This window comes from Salvelinus fontinalis, chromosome 40 (assembly GCF_029448725.1).
Source record: "Salvelinus fontinalis isolate EN_2023a chromosome 40, ASM2944872v1, whole genome shotgun sequence".
Classification (NCBI taxonomy): domain Eukaryota; kingdom Metazoa; phylum Chordata; class Actinopteri; order Salmoniformes; family Salmonidae; genus Salvelinus; species Salvelinus fontinalis.
In genome coordinates, this window is record NC_074704.1 from 10249453 (window position 1) to 10264471 (window position 15019).

The following is a 15019-nucleotide window of genomic DNA, read 5'->3' on the forward strand; positions in this document are numbered from 1 at the left end:
CCTTCAACTTCCTGACTGTCAGCCAATCAGCCACTCAACTTTTTGACACAATCCACCTAGAGAGCAGGCTGTCAAGTTAGAACTTTAGACAGTTACAACTTTAGTTAGTTTCAACTTTAGCCCGTTACAACTTTAGTCCATTACTACTTTAGTCCGTTACAACTTTAGCCCGTTACAACTTTAGTCCATTACTACTTTAGTCCGTTACTACTTTAGTCAGTTACTACTTTAGTCAGTTACAAATTTAGTCTGTTACTACTTTAGTCAGTTACTACTTTAGTCCGTTACAACTTTAGTCCGTTACTACTTTAGTCAGTTACAACTCTAGTCCGTTACAACTTTAGTCAGTTACTACTTTAGTCAGTTACAACTTTAGTCCATTACTACTTTAGTCCGTTACTACTTTAGTCAGTTACTACTTTAGTCAGTTACAAATTTAGTCTGTTACTACTTTAGTCAGTTACTACTTTAGTCCGTTACAACTTTAGTCCGTTACTACTTTAGTCAGTTACAACTAGTCCGTTACAACTTTAGTCAGTTACTACTTTAGTCAGTTACTACTTTAGTCCATTGCTACTTTAGTCAGTTACTACTTTAGTCCATTACTACTTTTGTCAGTTACATATTTAGTCAGTTACTACTTTAGTCAGTTACTACTTTATTCCGTTACAACTTTAGTTCGTTACTACTTTAGTCCGTTACTACTTTAGTCAGTTAGTACTTTAGTCAGTTACTACTTTAGTCCATTACTACTTTAGTCAGTTACAACTTTAGTCCATTACAACTTTAGTCCGTTACAACTTTAGTCAGTTAGTACTTTAGTCAGTTACTACTTTAGTCAGTTACAAATTTAGTCTGTTACTACTTTAGTCAGTTACTACTTTAGTCCATTACTACTTTAGTCAGTTACAACTTTAGTCCATTACAACTTTAGTCCATTACTACTTTAGTCCGTTACTACTTTAGTCAGTTACTACTTTAGTCAGTTACAAATTTAGTCTGTTACTACTTTAGTCAGTTACTACTTTAGTCCGTTACAACTTTAGTCCGTTACTACTTTAGTCAGTTACAACTCTAGTCCGTTACAACTTTAGTCAGTTACTACTTTAGTCAGTTACTACTTTAGTCCATTACTACTTTAGTCAGTTACTACTTTAGTCCATTACTACTTTTGTCAGTTACATATTTAGTCAGTTACTACTTTAGTTCATTACTACTTTAGTCAGTTACTACTTTTGTCCGTTACAACTTTAGTCAGTTACTACTTTAGTCCATTACTACTTTCGTCCGTTAAAACTTTAGTCAGTTACTAGTTTAGTCCGTTACAACTTTAGTCCGTTACAACTTTAGTCCGTTACAACTTTAGTCAGTTACTACTTTAGTCCGTTACTACTTTAGTCCGTTACAACTTTAGTCAGGTATTACTTTAGTTCGTTACTATTTTAGTCAGTTACAACTTTAAAACTTTAGTCAGTTACATCTTTAGTCGGTTTCTACTTTAGTCAGTTACAACTTTAGTCAGTTACTACCTTAGTCAGTTAGAATTTTAGTCAGTTACAACTTTAGTCAGTTAAGACTTTAGTCCGTTACAACATTAGTCCGTTACAAATTTTGTCAGTTACTACTTTAGTCAGTTACAACTTCAGTCCGTTACAATTTTAGTCAGTTACTGCTTTAGTCAGTTACTACTTTAGTCCATTGCAAATTTAGTCAGTTACTACTTTAGTCCGTTACTACTTTAGTTCGTTACAACTTTAGTCCGTTACTACTTTAGTCCGTTACTACTTTAGTTAGTTTCAACTTTAGTCCTTTACAACTTTAGTCCGTTACAACTTTAGTCAGTTACTTCTTTAGTCCGTTACAACTTTAGTCCGTTACAACTTTAGTCAGTTACTTCTTTAGTCCGTTACAAATTTAGTCAGTTACAAATTTAGTCAGTTACTACTTTAGTCAGTTACAACTTTAGTCCGTTACAACTTTAGTCAGATACTACTTTAGTCAGTTACCACTTTAGTCCGTTACTACTTTAGTCAGTTACTACTTTAGTAAGTTACAACTTTAGTCAGTTACAACATTAGTCAGATACTACTTTAGTCAGATACTACTTTAGTCAGTTACAACTTTAGTCAGTTACAACTTTAGTCAGTTACAACTTTAGTCAGTTACAACTTTAGTCAGATACTACTTTAGTCAGTTACTACTTTTGTCCGTTACAACTTTCGTCCATTACAACTTTCGTCCGTTACAATTTTAGTCCGTTGCTACTTTAGTCCGTTTCTACCTTAGTCTGTTGCTACCTTAGTCCGTTACAACTTTAGTAAATTAGAACTTTAGTCAGTTAGAACTTTAGTCAGTTACAAATCTATTTTTGCAGTAGTAGTAGATTTACCTTGAGGTTTAATGAGGACTGGACACAGGGCAACACATTTGAACTGTATGAGTTGTTATTACAGCTTATAGCAAGTGTTATTCACTTCATAAGCATTATTTGGCACTTTAAATGCGCTTAAAATGTATCATAATATTTTTACCACAAAGAAAGTGTTTCTCACACTTTTCCCATAACAAATCGGGTGTATTGAATAACATAATGTGCTGTGTTGGAATTCTGTGTGTCTGTATCGCAGATCCGATTGGCTGAGGTGGAGCAGGCGTCTCTGATGTCAGAGCAGCTGTCTGACAAGTCGTCATCACTGGCCCTTCCTGATGATCTTAGTCTGGACGACCACAGTGACTACCAGCTACTGGTCAGGGACGGCAAGGTGGGGTGTGCACACGCACATACTTACTCTCAGTGACACAAAACATGTGCACACACTGAGAATCTATATCTTTTTTGTTTTTGCATAATTCAACTGCTTACACACATGAACACATTCTATCACACACTGCATCCCACTGCATCCCACTGCATTAACTGCTTGATTAGCGAATCAATGTTCCTGTGTGTGTTTCACCATGTGCCGTGGGCAGGCTAGGGCGACGGGTCTGTGTTTGTTTGTGTCTGTGTGCCTGTGTGTGCGCACACGTGTGTGAATGCGTGTGTGTGTGTGTGCGTAGGATGCATGTCTGTGTGTGTGCGCGTATGTGTGTGTGTGTGTGTAAGCATGATTGTGATGTGTGTGCGTGTGTGCGTGCGAGTGTGTGTGTGTGCGTTTGTGTGTGTGAGAATGATCGCGATGTGGGTGCACATGCGTGTGTGCATGTGGTGTGTGTGTGAGCATTATCATGATGTGTGTGTGTGTGTGTGTCTATGGATCTCATCCCGTCTCCTCTAAGCTCTTTCATCTGGTTTACCTTATTGCTTTTCTCTATTGAAACTAATTTGAAATCCATTCGAAAACGAGGCACTGTAGAGCTTGCAATTACTTTAGTTTGGAAAAATATATTACTAATCAACAGATGTATTGACTGAAGAGAGATGAAGAATCAAATAGTAGGAAATATCACCATGTAGAAAATTCTCTAAATTGGAATAATATCCCATGGTGGTTTATATTACAATTATATTTCATTTTTATCAATATTGAATTTGGTCATTTCATTTCACAGTTAACACTATTTACATTGAGACTTTTGCTTTACCACAGACAACGGCTTTGTTGTTGTTATTGTTGTTGTTGTTGTTGCTGATGTTGGCTAGTTAGCTAGTGTGCTAGGCTAACCCCCAATGAATGGTGCTATCAGCTAACAAAATGCTAGTCTTTCCAAAATATTGACAACAAGATCAAGCATTCGAGTTCAACCACCTTTGGCTCTAAGTTATGCCTATTTCAATGCTAATATGCTTGTGTGGTAGTTTAACTCTTTTAACATGCTACACCAGGGGTAGCCTAATTTGGTTAATACACTTAAAATGCTAATAGATGTCAGCTGCCCGGAGATAGAATGTTAAATGGTAATTCACACTAGATAGGGCTAGCCCTAATAGCCATAGCAACAGATGCGTATTGATTTCTAATAATGCTATCAGTAGTACCTGGAACTTTACAGATTATATGTGAGTGTTAATTGAAGTCATCCTGAATGCTTATATTTGTTATAGGATAACTCTGAGGTGCTCTCTCCCCCCATCTCTCTCTCTCTCTATAGGAGGAGAGAGGGAGCAGTGACTCCCACAGTTCTGAGGAATTGCGGGAGATTCAGGCTGGGTGTGGAGGGCGTTGGGGGCACGGAGGTTCTCGACCCCACAGCAGAGGCCCTGAAGACGGGGTAGGATTCCTGCTCGAGGTGGGCGTCCAGCCCCAGTTCCAGAGCCAGTCTCTCCAGTTCCTCCACCACAACAGAGGTAAACGGGTTCTCCTTTATCTTCCCATCTCATTAGCACTTGTGAAATCTGATGGATATGTGTGCATACATTACCAGTTGACATTTTCATCTTGTGACCTTGGTTGATGCTCTTGGTATTTAGATGACTGTGTTTAATGATGATCACATGCCTTTGCAATGACATTGACATGATCATTTCAATCAGAAGGTTCTCCTTCCCGTCTCTCACGCTCAGATGTGTGAGAGAGAAAATGATGTTTTGCTCCGTATTCACACAGTTGATTACACCGACATCCCAATGTTAATTAACTAAAAGACAGATGGGCTGGCATACACAAAGACGTTGATTAACGACATTCAGTGATATGCCTGTCCTTCCTCCCTGTCAAGGTGTGTGCGTACTGGTAGCGAAGTCAGCTGCAGGAGAGCAGAGATTTGTGAACACACACTTTATTGAGGCAAAAGTGCAAAACGCGCGAAACAGTCACAAGAATTATGTTTAACAATAAACATCCTCGAGAAAATAACACGGAAAAAACAAGCCAGTCTGGCGCGTCGACAAATATACATGTAACACAAACAATCTTACACAAAGACATGATGGGGAACAGAGGAATAAATACATGTAGATTGATTGGGGAATGAAAACCAGGTGTGAAGGGAACAAGACAAAACAAATGGATACATGAAAAATGGAGCGGCGATGGCTAGAATGCCGGTGACGTCGATCGCCGAACGCCGCCCGAACAAGGAGAGGAGCCGACTTCGGCGGAAGTCGTGACACTCCCACCATAACATTAGCGTTATACAGCTGGATGGATGGATGACTGGATGAATGGATGGATGGATAAATGGATAGATAACTCATGTTCATTCTACATGCAACATTTATATCTTTCTATAAATAATAACTGTATGTCAACAGATGGTGATGGCCATCACAGTGACCAGCTTGGCAGTGTCGGATGTAGAGGTTCCTCCTCTCCTCTCTTTCATCTCCCTGTGGAGTTATTTCACCCGGCCACAGCCACAGCGGTCCCCCCACCCATCCACAGGACGGTGGTAGACCCAGGGGGGAGAGAGGCATCCAGGCTGCCTTCCCCAGCCTCCTGGGCCACTCTGCGCTCCCCAGGGGCCAACAGCAGGATCCTAGCCTCCCCAGGGGCCAACAGCAGGGTCCTATACTCTCCAGGGGCCAACAGCAGGGTCCTAGCCTACCCAGGGGCCAACAGCAGGGTCCTAGACTCCCCAGGGGCCAACAGCAAGGTCCTAGACTCCTCAGGGGCCAACAGCAGGGTCCTAGACTCCCAGGTAAGAGGTCACGGGGTCACTTTGGTAGAGGGAGTATGCATGTAGTGAAATGTACACTGGGTGTACAAAACATTAAGAATATTGAGTTGCACCCCCAGTTGTGTCAGGTTGGCTGGATGTACTTTGGGTGGTGGACCATTCTTGATACACACAAATCAAATTAAACCTGTATCGGTCACATACACATGGTTAGCAGATGTTATTGCGAGTGTAGCGACATGCTTGTGCACAGGAAACTGTTGTGTGTGAAAAACCCTACAGAGTTGCCGTTCTTGACGAACTCAAACTGGTGCACCTGGCGCTTACTACCAAACCCCACTGACACTGGAACAAAGGGGATACCGTCTTCCATCTGACCGCACCGCAACATTCACAAATTCATGTTGTTACTCCTATGAACAGAGAAGGGAAATATTTCTCGATATTAAAAAAGACCCAAGCTGCTAATAACAACGCAGGCCTATGATAAACTTTCCTTACAGCTGCAGTGCTGGTTGTAGCGCGAGTGGAAGTACAAAGAAAACATAATTTATGGCTAATAAAAGTGTTGAATAAAAAGTGTTGACAGTCCTGAGTAAGAACTTAAACATGAACTCACTCATAAAAACAGCAGCTCTTTGCTGTATTCGTTGACAGTCTCTCTCTAGTCATGGTTTTAAACGTTTAAAACCAGCAGCTCTTTGCTGTATTCGTTGACAGTCTCTCTCTAGTCATGCTCTTTTCTGTATTCGTTGACAGTCTCTCTCTAGTCATGGTTTTAAACGTTTAAAACCAGCAGCTCTTTTCTGTATTCGTTGACAGTCTCTCTCTAGTCATGGTTTTAAACGTTTAAAACCAGCAGCTCTTTGCTGTATTTGTTGACAGTCTCTCTCTAGTCATGGTTTTAAACGTTTAAAACCAGCAGCTCTTTGCTGTATTCGTTGACAGTCTCTCTCTAGTCATGCTCTTTTCTGTATTCGTTTACAGTCTCTCTCTAGTCATGGTTTTAAACGTTTAAAACCAGCAGCTCTTTGCTGTATTTGTTGACAGTCTCTCTCTAGTCATGGTTTTAAACGTTTAAAAACAGCAGCTCTTTGCTGTATTCGTTGACAGTCTCTCTCTAGTCATGGTTTAAAACGTTTTGAAATCTCACAACTTTGCTGTAGCTTTCTTTTATGCCTGCTTCATTATTGCAGACACAGTAATCTGAGCCATTCGATTGGCCAGCGGTAGGCCTATAGCGCAGTTGATTTGCTCCACCAGGCAGGAAGAGTTTGTACCTTTAGACACATGAAATGGTTAAAAAATGCTGTGCAGTGCAGCTGAATAGGGTGCCTCTACAAATAAAACATAAAAATAGGAACACAAGGCTTTATCGTTTATTTTTACCCTTTTTTCTCCCCAATTGGTAGTTACACTCTTGTCCCATCGCTGAAACTACTGTACGGAGGTGAAGGTCTAGAGCCATACGTCCTCCGAAACACAACCCTGCCAAGCCACAATGCTTGTTGACACACTGCTCACTTAACCCGCACCAATGTGTCAGAGGAAACACTGTACAACTGGCGACCAAGGTCAGCTTGCAGGCGCCCGGCCCGCCACTAGGAGTCGCTAGGGCGCGATGGGACAAGGACATCCCGGCAGTCCAAACCCTCTCCTAACCCGGACAATGCTGGGCCAATTGTGCGCCGCCTCATGGGTCTCCCGGTCACAGCCGGTGACACAGCCTGGGATCAAACCTGGGTCTGTAGTGATGCCTCAAGCACTGCAATGCAGTGCCTTAGACCGCTGCACTACTCAGGAGGCCCTCTCATTGGGTCGACCGTATATTCAAGTGTGTGAAATCATATTGATAATTGTATTACATAATGTAGTATATGGACTTCAGTGTAACAGCCATGGTTGTTACAATGGTATAAGATGTAATGGATTGACTTTATGGGGTGAAATACCCATCAGATTCAGTTGTTTTCCACTCATTGGTAAGGGCTTCACTTCACTAGAGTTTAGGTCCATGGGGATGCTTGCTGTAAGAGATTACATTTACAATATACTGTAGCTAACTGTTTTATATTCTAAGAGGGGGAAGTATACAGGTGATGCACTGCAGCCATTTTGTTCCAGAAAGCTCACTGTTGAGACAGTTATTATGGAATAAAACAAAAGAAATGGGCATATCTGTAAGGAGTGAGTGCATCAAAGTTGAATTATACATCTTCTTATTCAGAATATCTTCCCATTTAGACTTTAGAGCACCATATTTTTCATTTAAATCGTCTTCTATGGTGATAAGTGTGCATTTTCTGTTCATGGCACACAAAAACAAGCAATATTCTTCTTCTGCTTCAGAGGTAACCATGGCAACAGCATGTAACTGACCTTTTCTGTATCTATTTGTTTTGTTTATGTCATTTCCAGAGTGCTTTGTGAGATTCTAGTACATTTCTACAGCACTACACTAATTAGCTAGGTCATCCCTTCTCTACTTGACTCTCTCTGTTTTCTTGGTTCTTGTGATTAATACTTCATCCCGCTCTCATTCACTTTTTTCTCTCTCTTTCTCTCTTACTGTCTATCTCTCTGTTTCTTTCACTTCTCTCTCTCCTTTTCCCCCTCTATCCTTCCTCAGCACCCGTCCCACAGTGACTCGTCCCTGGCCACAGGCAGCTCCGAGGGCAGCCTCCAGACCACCCTGGAGGAAGGTCTCAGCTTTAGCGTCTCCCCCCCTCGAGGAGAACTGGGACTCTCCCTGGCCCTGCCTCTCCTCTGCCCTCTCCCTCTCCCTCACCTCGACGAACCCCGACAAACCCCCAGATTGCTGGGTCACCCCTCAATGAGAGGCCGCAGTACCGCATTCAACCTCCAAGCCACTAGAGGGCACCAGAGGAGCCAGAGCAGCTGTGGCAGCAGCACCAGTCCCGGCTGCCCAAGGCAAGACTCTATGGACCCTTCAGATGACGATTGTGGGATAGGAATAGGAGGCGAAGGATCCAGTCAGGCTTTTAACAGCGAACATTTATCAGAGACACTTAGTAGTTTGTCTCTGACGTCACTGCTGGCACCTAGCTCCCTGGCACCCCCGCTGGTGAAAAAGTGTAATAGCACTGGGAGTTTGGACCAGGCAAATCTTTCTGTCAGGAATAAAGATGGACAACAGTACTATGAGATAGATACTCATGGGTACCTCACCAACCCTTGGACTGAGAAGAGCGGTGGACAGGAAGGGGAGACGGGGTTTGGAGTTAAAAGTACGAGTCAGATGATGGATGCCGGCTCGAGGAAAAACAGATGAAACTTTATCTATCGGTTGGAACATTTTCTTCTTCTCGAGGTGTTTGATTGATATCTGTTCAGTGAACTCATCTCCTCCCTCTTTCTCTCTCTCTTTTTCCTCAGTGAGGTGTCCATGTTCTCTTCTTTCCATGACGATTGGGTGGAAATTGAGCTGAGGGATTGGTATACATTTTGTGGAGGATTACAATGACTTCTGGGTAATGGAGTTTAATCAAGGCATCTCATATTCTGAGACATGGGGGATATTCTTTGAGAGGACTACAGCAATGACAGGACCCTTGAAAAACATGCTAATGCTGGGCTTGCATGGAGCATAGTCACCCTCATCCATACACCCAAAGAAAAGCAAAAAAAAGTACCAAAATGTGAATTTCGTGTGAGCATTGTGGGAAAAAATGATGAAACTCCAAACATTGCTGAAACTCCAAAAGAAAAGAAAAAAGAGACTATCAGGGCTAGCTTAGCTTAGCGGCTAATGCTAACGCTCCTGTGACTGACAACGGGGCTAGCATAGCCCAGTGGCTAATTGTAGTCTAATGCTTTTGTCCTCTTGAAAAAAGACAATGCTTACTATTAAGATAAGCAGATTGTAGAGTCCTTTCGATGAGACTTTGTACAGAGTTGTTGTTTTTTATTCACATCTATAAGGTAGCATTGATTACCAACTTTTTCTTTTAGCTAACTAACATTTGATAGTTGAAAGAATATCAAGGTTGCATATTTGATGGGTTTTCTAATTCTAAAACATATTGGATCTGTATGAATGCAGATGTGTCCCTCTGTGTGTGTTAGGGTGAGACATAAAGGCTCATCTAGAAATACCAGAAATAGCAAAAGGGCCCCTTTTGAATGGAAATAAAAATCAATATGTGAGAGCTATAGTGAAGAGACGTGGGGAGTGAATGAGAACATATGTCGTACCATAGAGGAATAGGCCATGTTCTCATGAATCACCCATGAACCAAGGGCTTCAGAGAAAGCGATGCTCCCCTGTCCCTACTGGATAGATGCACAATATTCAATGAGAGATCGAGATCGGACGCCATCTTGGTTGGTGAAACACAAAGTAAAACGAAGTCCCGGTCAGTTTCACAAAATGGAGTTCTTGTCTCTTGTCCCCTCCTTGTTGACATTTTTTGCAGCGTTGTGTATCGACGTTTTGAAGGAAAATTGTATACCTCAGGTGGATGACAGAAAACACTGAAGTGGATCTATAAAATATTTTTTTCAACGCTCACACTCAGATGGTCACATAAATACACAAGCGCACACACACACCACAACCACAAAGATGTCAAAGGTTTTTCTTGAAGACAGGAAGAGATCAGAGAGGAACAAATCTCTCACTCGATCGCTCTTCGTCCAACTTATCCTGCTTTCATTCTTTCTCATTATCCGTTTGAATTAAAGGGGCACTCCACTATTTTCTAACCTCATATACAATATCGCCATGTGGACACTGGCATGATGCAGGAAGGATATTAGGAATATCAGGTTAAATAAGTAGCGAAGTGCCACTTTAAAATACCCACGATGGAAAAGCCAGTTTATTCAAAATATTATTCCCCCGTGTATTAGATATGCAATATTTGAAGCATACAGATATATATGACACAGGTTTAGGTAGATGTTAGGCAAGAGGGTTCAAATATATCGCTATTATGTATTACAGTAAAATGTCAATAGGCTCCAATGAGATTCAAAGGTCATTCAATTATGATGTGTTAGAATGTCTGTGTATTCCAAGATGGTAGGATGAGAGGATGTCTTTTGTTCTTGTCTTTTCCACCGCCCCCTAAGTTGCACGTTGTTATTCTTTTGTGAATTGTCATTTTAGAGTCATAAAAGTGGATTCGCTTCTCAACCTCTGCGGATTCTTGATTCTTTAACATGGCGACTTGTCCTATTTACAGGATTCATTCATTTGAACGTCGGACCCTTTTCATCTTCAGATGTTAACCGTTGAACCTTTTCTTGAGGCCCCCAAAGTCTCATTCTCTCCCAAGTGTTCGTTGATTACGTTACTGATTCGTCGTAGTAGCAGCTGTGTGGGAACCCTAGCAGTTGATAGCTCCGTTTCAATGCATAATTCCTAGTGATGACTTAATGAAAGGTAGACTCTTGCACAGGGGATGTTGTATGTTTTGATTGTGAGGACGAAATTCAGGTTTGTTAGTGCTGCCTACATGTGTATGTCATTTTGAGAGTAGCTTTGTGAGGATAGAATATCACAATTGGAAAAGAACACAAGCCCAACCTGTGTATTAATGCATATTCATCTGTGTCAATGTTGAACTCCACATCTGGTGTTCTTCTTCTCTCTCGCTCAACATAATGGGCTCCGAACTACTCCAACTATTCAAATAGCCTCCTTCATTTACCTCAACAAACAGACAGGCCAAGACAGAGAAATAAGCTAAAAGATAAACCAAATAGAAACTTCCGTGTCTCTTAGGACCCTGCTGTGTGTGTGTGTGTGTGTGTGTGTGTGTGTGTGTGTGTGTGTGTGTGTGTGTGTGTGTGTGTGTGTGTGTGTGTGTGTGTGTGTGTGTGTGTGTGTGTGTGTGTGTGTGTGTGTGTGTGTGTGGAAACAAGGGTAATATCTTTGACAAATATTTGAAATGAGAAACCGTGGGTTTGGCACTTGTAGTTGGCTTCAGATTTAATCACTTGGTCCACACAAATATAAATGTCATATCGGTTACTTTAAAAAACATCAGATTTTTCTTTGCCGGCTTTTTAAAGCCCCTTATCATTCCATGATGCTTAACACCATGTTAAGACTACATATGTTCAAACATATTTTGTTCACAGACATTTCAAAAGATTTGATGCCAGAAGAGATGTTATTTACTACAAAAGGCTGCTATTCAACCAACCGGGTGTTTAGTAAGCCTTTGATACAGAGTCTGAAATGAACACATCCCTTATCTCTTCACGTCAGATTAGATGCTGTTTACTCTCACAGAGAAATATCAGATGGCAGTTTATCCTCTCTTTTAGTTTCCCCCTCTCTTTTCTTTGTTTTTCATGTCCTGCTGTCTTCAGAGCCGTGTCTCACTGTTTAGTGTCTTAAATGATGAACCGTAGCATCACAGTCTTCCTCACACAGCCTCTAACACTAGAGTGTGTTGGACATCTATAAGTATCAAAGAGAAGCGTATGACTCTTAGCAGCAGGTGTGTTAGTCTGCTTGAATGAGTGTGTGTGTTTGTGAATGTCCTTCTGCCCGAAATATGACCTACTACACCATTGTAGGAAACGGCTGCAATTGAAGAAAAAAATGAATGTATGAAAGTCATTGATACTAGTCACAATCTTTCCTGTGGGTTTCTTGGTATTCAGCAGCAACATGCACATGATCAGCTAGCCTAGCTTAGCCTAGCCTTCATTCAAACACTATTAAGTGATAACAACACTAGCTTTCTGTGACTGGGCCTCGTCCTTTAAGTTTGAAAGGGTTTTTAACATCAATCTATGGTTGCGTTGCAAATGGCCCTCTATTCCCTATAATATCCTGAGGTTAAAGGTAGTGCACTATATTGGGAAAAGGTGGCCATTTGGGACAAGTCTGTAACACTTGTACACCTGGGGCTTACCTCCCTTGGAGAGAACCAGACTGACCAAAAAGCACACGCACACACTCATACACACACACGCACGCACATGGACACACACACACACACAGCTTGATACGCTGGTACACCTGCGGCTCCCTCCTCCCCCCTGGAGAGAACCTGTCTGATCAAAAGACTGCTTACGTGAACAGGCATTTAACCACTAACACTAACACACAGCTGTCCACAGCAATCTACAAGCCCTTGATGTACTGTACTCACATTCTATTGAATTAGATGAAGACAGAGAGACAGAGAGAGAAGCACAAAGGTTACTAGGTGTGTTTGATCAGACTAACACAAGAGAAGGAAGAATAGGAATGAATAGGGATGAATGAGAGTGAAAGGATGGTGATGGTGATAGGTGTGTAGTGTGTACACACACACACACACACACACACACACACACACACACACACACACACACACACACACACACACACACACACACACACACACACACACACACACACACACATAGACACACACATAGACACACACATAGACATAGACAGACACACATAGACAGACAGACACACACACCTTCGCTGGCATGGCCCCAGCCTTAGCTTGTTAGATGTTGGCCAGCTGTGGAGAGGGTTGATGTTGAATCGTGTTCTGGGTGCGTATGGACATCTGGGATACACGGAGGGAGGGAGGGAGGGAGCGAGGGAGGGAGGGATGGAGGGAGGGAGGGAGCGAGGGAGCGAGGGAGCGAGGGAGGGAGGGAGCGAGCGAGGGAGGGAGCGAGGGAGGGAGCGAGGGAGGGAGCGAGGGAGGGAGCGAGGGAGCGAGGGAGGGAGGGAGGGAGGGAGGGAGGGAGGGAGCGAGCGAGGGAGGGAGGGAGGGAGGGAGGGAGGGATGGTCCTTTGAAGTTGTCACCCTCAGGATACACAGGTTCTCTCTCCTCTCACATCTCAGAACGGTTGATGTAATGGAATAGATATGCAGTTTAACACTGTGCAAAGTGCCATCACCGCAGAGTAAAGAGAGGGATGGAGAGAAAGAGAGGAGGACACAGTGCATGTGATGTGGGAATTCATGCTGTCATTGCTGTGTGTGTCACTCAGTTATAGGACCCTTCGGTAGCAACACAGCATATGGAGATGTCTATTCACCTGCCATTTGAACACAGGCAGTGACAAGACCACCCGTGGGGTCCTAATGTGTCAACAGTAATTAAGCAGCGTTCAAGCCAACGTCCCCATCTCCCTACACTGTTAGTGCTGCGGCTAACGCTAACCTGTAATCTAGCGTGTCTTGATTGATTTAGCTTGACAAGTAGCGTAGAGGTGATGTGACTTTTGTCTGACAGACAGATTGAGCCGTCACATTGACTTAATTGAACACTAATTAAGATGGTAGGCGCCTGTTATAGACTACACCTGTCCCATTGGTTATAATGGATGGAGTTCAGACGACTTTACACCGTGTGATACAATAGGCTGATTTAAAGCTACAGTCTGATTGGTCTTCTCAAACCAATGGGAATATATCACTGATTTCCAAAAACACTTGCAAATATTCCAGTTTGCACCTTTACGTGATTGTCTTCATATTGTGTTCCGTTGAATGAAACCTGGTTTTTAAATGATAACTTATAACAGGTGGGATGAACCTATTCACATTTCAGAATCCAAAAGCAGTTTTCATAACAAAGTGGGGAAATGAGAACTGAATAAAAATGGATCATTTTGAACTGTGGAGAATGCATTCATGTGGAAACAGAATGTGATTTCAGAAATGGTTCATGTTTTGTTGCAGGGGAATGTGGATTATACGTACATGCACACACACACACTAAGACCTAACTAGCTTTACTACTTGATAGCATTGTTTACAGAAATAAGAACTCTCGCAATTTAATTGGAATTCCTCTAAAAAAGATATATTGCAATGCAACACTAGTGGGTTTTAGAAACTGGTGGGCTCAGATAGCCAATTAATCACTGAAGCGGCTACATGTGTTTTCTTTCGCTGTCTCAGAGTCTTTGTTTAATGGAGGTGAATGACAACGAAGAGCCTGTAGATGAAGACATGCAATTACCAACCTATTTGCTTATCTAGGCTTAGGGTTTATGACCATATAAGGACCATATTCCGTCGCCTAAAGTACTGTACATGAATAGTGCAAGGAGTTAATGAGTAGTGTGTGTGTGTGTGTGTGTGTGTGTGTGTGTGTGTGTGTGTGTGTGTGTGTGTGTGTGTGTGTGTGTGTGTGTGTGTGTGTGTGTGTGTGTGTGTGTGTGTGTGTGTGTGTGTGTGTGTGTGCGCGGGTGTGTGTCACCATCATGGTCGATCTGTGCTCGGTCTTAAAGGACAAACACATCAATCACAACAGCGGCCATTTTGTTCTGAATAAGAACAGGGGTCAGTAGGCTAGCCCAGGTTAACTCAGGAATCTCCATGTATTTACATGCTGCTGGTACTGTATGACCAATATTATCTTTATAAACCCATTCATTTATTTATTTTCAACCAGCAACTAACTCTCTTACTCTCAAACAGACAGATCCCACTCATTCCAAAATCATGTCTCATTTTCTCAG

At 42.2% G+C, this 15019-nt stretch overlaps 1 protein-coding gene across 2 annotated transcripts in view; it reads left to right on the forward strand.

Moving 5' to 3' along the window:
* The window catches only part of LOC129839711 (voltage-dependent T-type calcium channel subunit alpha-1I-like), a 40622-nt gene extending 29880 nt beyond the window's left edge, over positions 1 to 10742 (forward strand). For both annotated transcript variants that reach the window (XM_055907295.1, XM_055907296.1), the window contains exons 12-15: positions 2628 to 2762; positions 4093 to 4288; positions 5195 to 5580; positions 8189 to 10742. In XM_055907295.1, coding sequence (XP_055763270.1) covers positions 2628 to 2762; positions 4093 to 4288; positions 5195 to 5580; positions 8189 to 8851 — 1380 coding nt within the window. In that variant the 3' untranslated portion in view covers positions 8852 to 10742. The remainder of the gene's footprint in view (positions 1 to 2627; positions 2763 to 4092; positions 4289 to 5194; positions 5581 to 8188) is intronic.
* The last annotated feature ends 4277 nt before the right edge of the window (positions 10743 to 15019 follow it).